The sequence below is a fragment of the Carassius auratus genome, unplaced genomic scaffold (genome assembly GCF_003368295.1).
Source record: "Carassius auratus strain Wakin unplaced genomic scaffold, ASM336829v1 scaf_tig00215565, whole genome shotgun sequence".
Taxonomy (NCBI): domain Eukaryota; kingdom Metazoa; phylum Chordata; class Actinopteri; order Cypriniformes; family Cyprinidae; genus Carassius; species Carassius auratus.
Window position 1 is genome coordinate 918,188 of NW_020528142.1, and position 11,870 is coordinate 930,057.

The 11,870-nt window shown below is 35.9% G+C and overlaps 1 protein-coding gene across 1 annotated transcript; it reads left to right on the top strand.

The window, feature by feature from the left end:
* Positions 1 to 7,250: 7,250 nt before the first annotated feature.
* Positions 7,251 to 8,491, top strand: LOC113095009 (zinc finger MYM-type protein 1-like). Its single transcript, XM_026260613.1, has 2 exons — positions 7,251 to 7,407; positions 7,557 to 8,491. The coding sequence occupies exon 2, from the start codon at positions 7,586 to 7,588 to the stop codon at positions 8,489 to 8,491; it is 906 nt and encodes a 301-aa protein (XP_026116398.1). The 5' UTR covers positions 7,251 to 7,407; positions 7,557 to 7,585.
* Positions 8,492 to 11,870: the final 3,379 nt, after the last annotated feature.

Sequence of the window (11,870 nt, forward strand, 5' to 3'; positions counted from 1 at the left end):
GGCGCCGCAGCATTAATGGCTGCCCACTGCTCCGGGTGTGTGCTCACAGTGTGTGTGTGTGTGTTCACTGCTCTGTGTGTGTGCATTTCGGATGGGTTAAATGCAGAGCACAAATTCTGAGTATGGGTCACCATACTTGGCTGAATGTCACTTCACTTCACTTCAATTGCCCCCTTAGATATATTAAGCTAATAGCAAATACAGGACTTTTAGCATGCCTTCGTTCAATTCAAGGAGAATAAGGATTGAACAAAACTAGAAATAAAAACACATTTTACACTGGCGGCCTAAACCAATCCAGTCCAATCATCAGATTACAGTCAAAATAAAAAACAATGGTCACATTTGGACAGAAATATCAGCGACCAGTTCAACTTGCAACAAGATGATATTTTGACAGTCGGTATGAAAGTAAACTTCAAATTAGTCTAATTTCACACTGTGATAGCTGAAGTCTCAGTTTATTGTTGTCTTATTTTATACAGTCATGCCGATTATTTCCATTGGCTGGATTGGAATGTTTTGGTTTGATCAATTTTTAATTTTACAACCTGTGCCCTCCCATGGATAAAGACTGTGAGTAATATTTGAGAAAATAAATTCTCTTTTTTCATGCTCTGCAAATAGTTGATTTATTAATGGTTACTGTTATTATTTCATATGATCCTATAATGAGTTCAAGCAGTGTATGTAGTTCTCTTGCACAGATATCCAGTTGATCCTTTTCTGGAGAGTTACTCTCTAAAATGGTGTTTGTAAAAAAAAAAAAAAAATGTAATGGCATGCATCATTTCATTATATACATGTAATAAAAGAGGGCTTTCTGCTGGTTCAGGCTGCCTCAAAATTGGTTGAAATAACATGTTTAGTCAATAAAAACCACAGTTAAGCAAGTCCAGCTTGTCACAGCTTCAGCGTGTTTGTTCTTGAGCTCACTGGACCTTTTAAAACCACGACAATGATTATATTAAGCATATGTATGCCGCTGAGGCAGGGCAGCATTCAAAACGTTTTAATATTCAATAAAAACAACCCTTTAATTAATGTCAGAGAATCATTTTAAAAGGTCCCATTTGAGATTTCATGATGTTCATATTTAGTTTGTCTTTTGTCCTGTTCATCATGGAAATTACCAGACGTCACATTATTGTGCAATACAATCATTATCAGATATATTTTGATTGTGATCGGCCTCAAATAAACTAAAAAACTAAAAATAGATATGTTTGTACAAAGTCAGATTATCCACAATGCAGAATATTAATCACACTTTCTGCATCATCTTACTGTGGACAGTAGAATTATCTGGAGCCTTTATGAATATGATCCATTGTTTCTAAAGCCATCTGATAATTTCCATCTGTTCTCAGCCACCAGAGTATTTTGGAAATTCCTCCATTGTCTATAGAGGTCTATGTGTGCATGCTATTTGGAACAATTTTCAAATAGAACCAGTTGTATGTGCTGATTTTACAAGTAAGCATTCTTCAAGCCATAAACACAAAGCCCTACTTAAAAGAGAAGGCTTCACCCTTGCTTCTGGAATTGCTTTGTGTCATCTGGGAATTGTTAGGTTACATTAGGCTTATTCTGTCTATTTAGTCGGATAATGGCATTTTGAAGTAATCTCACAAGTTGCTCCACCAAACAAGAGGAGACTTACCATTGCTCTCCACTGAGGTCCACAGCTATAGGTGTCTACAGTGGTTGTTAAAACTTTGAGAATGAGCTAAGTCGCAGGCAGGATCTATAAATGCATGGCTTCAGGCTGTTTGGGGCTACTTTAGCCTGTAAATGTAATTCGCACACTCCAGATGTAGTATGAATCCATCTGAAACAACTACACACACATACAAACACACACTTTTCACACATCAGCTTTACTACTCTTCAAGAAAGCCATTTTGCAACACATTCACAACTGAGCTCCATGTGGGAGACAAGCTCCTGTGTGGCTTGATGAAAATGAAAAGAAAAAAAAAAAAACTTAGGCAAGAAGAGAGGTTGGTTAAAAGTGATTTCTTTAAGTTAAGCCAGATCACCTCAGCCCACATGCTTTGCCTTTAGCTGGTTTGTCATAAAGACTGGTAGCAAAAAGCCCTTTGATTTTAACTGCTTTTTACATACAATAGTGCATACAATTACTTGAACTTGGGGTCATATAATTCAGGTTATATTTGGGGTCATACAGTTAAAAAAATATGTCAAGGTGATAAATGTTGAAAAAAGGCAAAACATATTCAATTAAAAAAAAATTCTTCAAAATAAAATTGCATTAAGTAAATTGGCATAATTTAATTATTTATCACAATATTATTATTGGTATTTATTATATACAGTACAGACCAAAAGTTTGGACACACCTTCTCAAAGAGTTTTCTTTATTTTCATGACTATGAAAATTGTAGATTCACACTGAAGGCATCAAAACTATGAATTAACACATGAAAGTGAAAATGACGTGACATTCAGCCAAGTATGGTGACTCATACTCAGAATTCGTGCTCTGCATTTAACCCATCCGAAGTGCACACACACAGAGCAGTGAACACACACACACACACACACACACACTGTGAACACACACCCGGAGCAGTGGTGTATTCACCACTGTGGAATGGTGTGTTCATCACATGTGGAATTATAAATGGAACTAGAATTAAAAGTTAGTGAACTAACTTTGATGTTGGCTTGGCCATCTTGGCCATGGGGCAAAAGAGCCACAGTACTTGTGTGCCCAGCATTCTTGAGTTGCCCCGCTGCCAAAAAAATAAAATAAATAATACCATAAAAAAATACACCTGCGACAGTCTTTTTCCATGGTCCCTTGCTGTTTTCTTTTTAAATAAAAAGCCTAGGCTATGAAAACAGCTACGACAGGGTTGTCTAGCTGAATGTGAAATAAGTCATGCAAAAACAATAATCTCCTAAATACCATTCAATTTAATCTTATTTTAATAGTACTGACAACATATTTTAAGTTATCACACATTACTGAAAAATTAAAGAATTTTAATCAAAATTTTAATTAATATTTATTATAAAATAAATATTTCATAAAACTGAAACTTAAATATATTATTTCTATAGGCTATAAAACGGAAAAGAAAAAAGACTAAATAATAAGGCTGAATAAGCTGATCTATAGCATGTTAAATGGTGGTTGCTTGTCTATGAATGGTACACCCTTCTAAGCTCACAGAAGTGGTTTGACCCAAGTCCTCAGCAGCCAATGACATTGACCTCTTCAAACTGATTTTTAACTTGTACTTCAAGTGTATTTCACGTGTATTTAACACGTGAAATACACGTTAAATACCCGCTGATTTTTCATGTGTAAACAACACGTATTTAACGCGTTAACTAATATTGGATATAATATCGGAGTAATATAGTATTTTAAGAAGCTCTTAAAGATATATATAAATTACTTTACCATGTTGTGCAGCGCCGATAAATAAATAATATTAAATACGTGTTGTCTACGCATGAAATACACGTATTTAACGTGTTGTTGACGTGTTAAAATTCACGTGTATTTGACCCTCTTGGCCTTCCATACACATTAGATATAATGAGGGAGACGTGAAAAAAGGACATCGCGTTGTTTTGATATGGATTACTTTATCAAAAAAGATTTGTTCGGGGGCACTTGTTTAGTTTAAAGGTAGACATGTCAAGCTTTCTATAGATATATCTCTCATGTCTCTTCGTTGAGTATTCATGGAGTTACAGTTCATTTTAATGACGTGTTTGTAAATGAAGATCAGCGCAGACCAAGGCTGCAGACAGCACACCTTGTTTGTTATCTTTATTTTATAAGTGCCCAAAGTTTTGTTGTTATTATGTTTGTATCCAAAAAAAAGTAGACCCTTTACAGACACACGTTAAAATTCACGTGTATATTTGACCCTCTTGGCCTTCCATACACATTAGACGTGAAAAAAGGACATTGCGTTGTTTTGATATGGATTACTTTATCACAGAATATTTGTTCGGCAGCACTTGTTTGGTTTAAAAGTAGACATGTCAAGCTTTCTATAGATATATCTCTCATGTCTCTTCGTTGAGTATTCATGGAGTTACACTTCATTTTAATGACGTGCTGTAAATGAAGATCAGCGCAGACCAAGGCTGGAGACAGCACACCTTGTTTGTTATCTTTATTTTATAAGTGCCCAAAGTTTTGTTGTTATTATGTTTGTATCCAAAAAAAAGTAGACCCTTTACAGAGACACGTTAAAATTCACGTGTATATTTGACCCTCTTGGCCTTCCATACACATCAGACGTGAAAAAAGGACATTGCGTTGTTTTGATATGGATTACTTTATCACAGAATATTTGTTCGGCAGCACTTGTTTGGTTTAAAAGTAGACATGTCAAGCGTTCTATAGATATATCTCTCATGTCTCTTCGTTGAGTATTCATGGAGTTACACTTCATTTTAATGACGTGCTGTAAATGAAGATCAGCGCAGACCAAGGCTGCAGACAGCACACCTTGTTTGTTATCTTTATTTTATAAGTGCACAAAGTTTTGTTGTTATTATGTTTGTATCCAAAAAAATGTGGACCCTTTACAGATTCGATTGATGTATTGCTCTTATCTGTACGATTAAAACTGAAAGTGTAATTTAAGTAATTGTCGGGGTCAGTGGCGTAGCCAGGGGAGGGGCCATGGGGGCACTGGCCCCTCCTGAAAAATGATTGGCCCCCCAGTGTGCCCCCACCCTTCTACTTGTCTGTCACTCACAAATTCAAATCATAATCTTTCAGTTTAGTAAATAACTCATGATTGCGTCGCGATGCTTCTCGGCAAGGACCAAGAATAGCGAGCTGCTGTTTTCCAACAAAAAAAAAGCACACGGTAAGTTGATCTATTTTATATAGCTTATGTTTTTCAATTAGCGAGTTGTTGCAGTGCAAGAAGTGTTTGGTATTAACGTTAACGTCTTTCGGTGTTAGACAGACCAGGTTCGATGACGATGTTATCTCCTAGAGCAGACCAAGATGCTAACGTTAATCATTATATTTACTATGCTCCTCTGATGCTGAATGTAAAAGGGGTTTACTGCGTTATGATTTACTTATTTTTCGTCCGAACGCGCCGATATAGGCAACAACGCAATTTAAAGCAATGGGTTAAAAAAAGTATAATTGCAATTCTAATAAAGTCATTATTGAATCATGCAGTCGATTAGCGACTTTTTCACTTAAGTGAGGTGACGAAACAAATCGTATAATGTTTATCTAACGCTCCACACTTGAGACTTTTTTTTACAGTCTATGTGTCTATGACACATGCAAAAACATGTTTTTTTTTACTAGTCAATTTTGAGATTTGGGGCTGTTTGTCTTCAATAACATGTCTTCTTTCAGACTTGTGGTGAAAAAAAGTCCAAAATACACATATAGGTCTTTATTTTACTACACCTTTAGTCTATTTGCGTCTGTAGATTTCTCATAAATTCAGTTGGCGTTCTAAATCACCATGGTGCTCCGCGATTGCTGTCTGCACCCTGGAAAGCTCTCTCTCCCGTACAATGTTCTCGGATAGAAATATGGTCATTTCCTTTTCATCAGCAACCAATTGTGAAAGTACAATGGGGCATTTAACACTAAAAGTGAATCTCATTGGCTGATGCCAATTTCCGACAACGTGATTCGTTCAGACGCATCACGTGACGTGCTCTGACATTTCCACAGTGTTTTTGACTGTTTTTCTGTTTAGTTGAAGGCCATAAATGCTGAGTTATAGGTTTTGATGTGTTTTAGTTGGTTTGTATTGTTGATTGCTAAGGATTTGACAAGATATTGTGTCTGTAAATAGTTGTTTCCACTAAAAAAAATAATTAGCTTTTACCTTAGAAATCTTTAAATGCCGTTTTCTCAAAATGATTTTTTTGTCATTCTTCAGTACAAACATCTTAGCTTATGTAGCAGCTATGTGCACCAAACTCTCCAGTTATACACTTATATTCTGTATTCTGAAGGGGGGATTCAGAGGGATTTGTTAATAAATCATTACCGGCCTGATTAATGAGATATTTTAATAAAAATAAAAAAAAATATGCCGAAAATATATAAATATATAAATATGCTGAAATCCCACTGAACATCTTTTTTCATCTTTTGTTTAATCAAAATGAAAAAAATTATTTAGCACCTGGCTTTATCATATGTACATCATATGTCCGCAAATATATGCAAAATTGTGCATATTTAATGACATAATGCCTAATTTGCATAATTAGACATACAAAAAAAAAAAAAACTTGCAAATCATTTTTTATGTACTTGTGTAAGTAATCAACTGAGGAAGTTTCATGGTGATATCTATTATTTTTACATTTTACCCTATTCACCTATAGTATCTCACCTTAAAAGCTAACGATACGTTAACTATCAGAGGTGGAGGTCTTGAGTTACGTGACTGCACTCTAATAAATGAAGAAAATTACTTGACTCTGACTTGAGAACAAATACTCTAAAGTCTTTAACTGCATGATTCGATAATGACTTTATTAGAATTGCAATTATACTTTTTTTAAATCATTGCTTCTGTCATTAACTAATATACAAACTGTAAGCCAAGAAACCAGCGGTGCTGGTGCCTCTCTGAGTCTGATCAGAGTCTACGTGTACGCGGCTGCATGAGTCATGATGACGCGGAACAACGTTAGAGTAGAATCTACGAATATTGTTTGTTTGGATAAACACTTCGAAACGGACCATATTCATAAAAAGAAAATTAGTAACCATGCACAATTTGCATTGACATTTTTTCATTCATCCGCCAATAAAACAATAGCATTTAAACAAATAGTAATTTTCCTCCTTTTTTACCTCCGTTATCTCAGGCAGTGTAACAGGATGAAAAGGCAGGGAGATATTCAGTATTTTTTTGCAAAGAAAAAGCCATGCCAGCCAGTGAGGGAGAGTCAGTCTGATGGTTTACACACAGTGAGTTCAGAGCCTGGCTGCTCAACAGGAGACCTCTTGGTTCAGACAGATGCAAGCATAGGTCAGAACAGCCCTGCACACCCTCGACCAGGTTAGTAGACAAACTAGAAAGTGGACAGTGATATGACTTTGGTATGGTATAATCAGGGCTGCACATTTGCTTAAATCACATAAGTCCCTATATTTATATATTGGTACTTTAGTATATTGGTAATTTCAGTATCATACAGAAAAAGTGCACTCCTGAGAGTTATTCTATGAATGCATAAAGTTATGTGGTTAAAATCCTTGTATTTTACTAATATGCCTTTGTGTTATAGCTGTCTCTAGGGATGAAACAGATGAGAGTGAAAGTGATGTGGAAGAGCTGGATACTTCCCCACCTTCAGAAACGGAATCTGAGCTTCCACTCACTTCTGATACTGCTCCTACTGGACCTGCTGGTATGTCTTTTTTATTTTACATGTGAAATAGCCAATACTTAATTGCATTAAGGAACTTTTGCTAATTGTGTGTCTCATTATGACGTGGGGCCTTTGAAACAGGAAATGCCTCTGAGAACTGATTTCCATTTTCATATGCTTCTTCCCAGACATTTCTCAATCCAGATCTGAGGGACCTATGCAGCCTCATATCAGGTCTTTCCCCAAAACACAAATGGGCAACCGGAAGAGAGCTTTTAAAGATTCCTGGTACAAGGACAATATATGGCTTGAGTACTCATTAAGCAAAGACTCTGCTTTTTGTTATGCTTGCAGACATTTCTCCCTTCCAAATGCACCATCATCTGTTTTCACATCCACAACTGGCTTTTCCAACTGGAAAAAAGCCTTGTGTAAGGAGAGGGGCTTTAAAGCTCACTCTAAATCAGACCACCATCAAAATGCAATGTATGCATGGAAGCAACACCAGCATGTTGTTAAAACTAAATCTTGCCTATTAGATTCCATCAACAAGGAGAGAGAAAAGAAAATCAAAGAAAATCAGTTGTATATCAAAACAATTGCTGATGTTCTTCTACTGACAGCCACACAGAATATTTCTCAGAGAGGCCATAGAGAGTCTGAGAATTCAAACAACAAAGGGAACTTCATTGCCATTTTGGAAGAGGTAGCCAAACATGATCCTCTTATAAAGAAGCAAATGAGTGCTTATGGGAACTCTAAATACACTAGCAGTGGAATTCAAAATGAAATATTGGAATGCTTGGCAGAGATGGTACAGACTGAAATCATCAAAGAAGTTAAAGACAGTGAAGTGTTCAGCATCATCGCTGATGAAACAAAAGATCTAGGGAAAAAGGAGCAGGTGTCTCTGGTTTTAAGGTATTACTACAATGGCACTGTACATGAAAGTTTTTTAAAATTTCAGCAGGCTGAGAGCCTGGATGCAGCAGGGTTAAGCAGCATGATAATCAAGTGCCTTGAAAAGTATGGCCTTGAATATCGGACCAACCTAGTGGGGCAGGGTTATGATGGTGCTGCCGTTATGAGTGGGAGACACTCAGGTGTTTCCAAAAGGATCTAAGATGTGGCAAAATATGCCTTTTACATACACTGCACTGCCCACTGTTTAAATCTAGTACTTGTAGACAGTGTAAAGTCTGTACCTGAAGCAGATACATTCTTTGCAGTTCTTCAGAGGCTTTACACTTTCATATCTGGCTCATATGTACATAAAAGGTGGCTTGAAATTCAGCAGGACATGTACAGTGGCCAACCTCGTGAACTTCAAAAACTGAGCGACACAAGGTGGGCGTGTAGGTATTCAGCCTGTCGCAATTTGAAAGATCGGCTCCCTGCAGTATTTTGTCTTCTTCAGGAGATTGTTTGTGACAATAGTGGGGATCGCTCAGTGGAAGCACGAGGCTTACTAGCACAACTTGATCTAACATTTATTGGGCTTTTGGCAACCTTCAACACAATTCTTGGTCAGTCAAAATTTTTGTCCGATATGCTCCAGTCACCTTCAGTAGACCTGGCAACAGCTGTTAATCTTGTTGAGGCATTGCTTGACACACTGCAGCGGTACAGGGATGAGAACTTTTTTGAGGACATGTGGAAAGAGGTGGAGGAAATGGCTGTAAAGTGCCAAGTCAGTTTAGAAAAACAAGAAAAGAGACCGCAGATCCTGAGCAGCAGGTTGTGTGGATCTGTAGTCACTTCCTCAACTGGTGCGCGTAGAGAGAACTTGGGTAACAAAGAAACCTTTAAAAGCCATATACTCTATCCAGTAATTGATTCATTCATGAGTGAGCTGCAGAGAAGATTCTCTAAGACAAATTGTGAAATTATGCACGGAATCCAAGCACTCCACCCTAAAAGCAGCACTTTCTTGCATGAAGAACCACTTTTTTCATTTGCTGAAATTTTTGAGTCAAATATTGAAGATTTGAAACATGAGCTCTATCAGACCAAAAGGGTTTTGGAAAGGAAAGACAAAAAACAAATGACTTCTCTCATTGAATTTGTGATATTTCTGGAACCCTTTAAGGATGTGTTTCATGAACTTTTCAGGCTGTGTAAGATAGCCATTGTAACACCTGTAAGTAGTGCTGCATGTGAACGTAGCTTTTCGGCACTTAAGTTGATCAAAAACCATCTCAGAACAACAATGGGGGATGAGAGACTGAGCCATCTAGGGGTTTTGAGCATTGAATCAAGACGAGCTAAATCGATAAATATGGATGAATTTTTCAAACGTTTTAGCAGCAACCATAAAAATCGCAGAATTGTACTTTTTTGAAATGAACCAGATACATAAACCCATTATAAGCCACATTTTACATAGAAAACGAACTACTACATCCACTGTATTTAGTCTGCAGGACAGTGGTTTTGTTGTTGTTGTTTATTTGTTTGGTCAGTATTAACAGTTGTTTGGCTAAAATGAATTGTATATAATTTCTATAACTTGATGTTTATTTGCTATACAATATATTGTAGTTTTCTTGAATTTTGTGTCAATCAAAGTAAATAAAATGAGTCTCAAATTCGGCGTGTACTGTGTTTTCACAGAAGTTATTTACAAAACATCATTTGATGACACCCAGAAACATTCTCAAATAAAAAAATCATACATAGATATTTAATGCATTGATTAAATATCAAAATAAATTACAATTAAGCTATTCTAAACTGTTCCTATAGGATCCACATATTTTACATGTTAAACTAAAGCTACCTTTTTGAACAAGTAGCTATCTAACAAAGTATGGATATATGATATTTTTAAATCAATATGCTCAAGATTAATTAGCCTTGACATAAGTAGATTTTGTTTATTCATCCATGCAAATTTACTGCAACTGCTGCTGTGCAAATTGAATGGGATGTGGATAATAAACAAAAACAATTTATTATATTAAATTTATATTAGTTATATTAATTCATTAATTGTGTATTTATTTCTATGAATTATTAATGTTATTCTGCATTTATATAAATAAGGCTATTATATATATATATATATATTTATATATATATATATATATATATATATATATATATATATATATATATATATATATATATAAGGCTATTATAAATAAATTCTATTATTATTATTTTTGAGTTGTACACTATTCATACATTGGATTATTTTATTTATTACAGTTTTTCTTTCACTTTTGTAAAGTGAAAAGTTAATACAAATTGTATTTGATTGTTTTGATTTAGAGCAGTGAATAACTGCTATTAAAATATAATAGGGTATCACTGTTTATTACTGATTTTAAAGGTTACTGAACTCTTGAAATGATTTGGATATACAGTTCAAACAAGACAAGATTGGCCCCTCTGTATAAATCGTGGCCCCTCTTGTGCCCCCCAGTTGAAAAAATCCTAGAATCGCCCCTGTTTAAAAGGTCTTAAATAAGAATGAATTCGCTCGTTGTGAGCTCCGTGGAGACAGCAGCAGTGATTCTTCTCTCATCTTTCTGACTGCTCTCTGCCCAGAAATCAATTATTAATGAGCCCTGACCCCTGTAATAATCAGATATGTTGGTTTAGCTTGTCAGTTTGAGGGAAATTGTATTATTTACTTGGTATTTTTAACCGGTTTAAAAGTGAAACGAAACCCGGCCGACTCCTGCCTTTAATCTCGGTTATTGCAACTAGGGGCGCATTTTTTCTCAGATAATGTAAGTCTATGGGTAATGTATTTTGACATTTAAAAATTAATAAAAAAAAAACTTTAAGTCTGATCAGTCTGAAAAGATATAGCAACCAGCACCGCTCTATCCCGCAGGTGTCTGCCGAGTTTGGGGCTTGTGGCTTTAAAGCCCTAGGAGGAGTAGCGTTTAGAATTTCTGTCAGAAAAATAATAATAAGAAAAAGAGGAAAAAGAAGAAGTTTAAATAGCATAACAGTATGTTGGCTTGATAATTATACAAAAAAGTGTGAAACAACTGAAAATATGTCATATTCTAGGTTCTTCAAAGTAGCCACCTTTTGCTTTGATTACTGCTTTGCACACTCTTGGCATTCTCTTGATGAGCTTCAAGAGGTTGTCACCTGAAATGGTCTTTCAACAGTCTTGAAGGAGTTCCCCGAAAGATGCTTAGCACTTGTTGGCCCGTTTGCCCTCTGTCTGCAGTCCAGTTCACCCCTAAACCATCTGGATTGGGTTCAGGTCCGGTGACTGTGGAGGCCAGGTCATCTGGCGCAGCACCCCATCACTCTCCTTCTTGGTCAAATAGCCCTTGATGCCTTCAGTGTGACTCATGATAATAAAGAAAACTCTTTGAATGAGAAGTTGTGTCCAAACTTTTGCTCTGTACTGTATATATATAAAAAATATATTATAATACAATTTCAAGAAAGATTACATTACATAAGTAATGCTGTCTAAGTATTATTTCAGCTTTAACCAAAAGCAGGCTTATGTTTTGTCATTGAATTCTAGA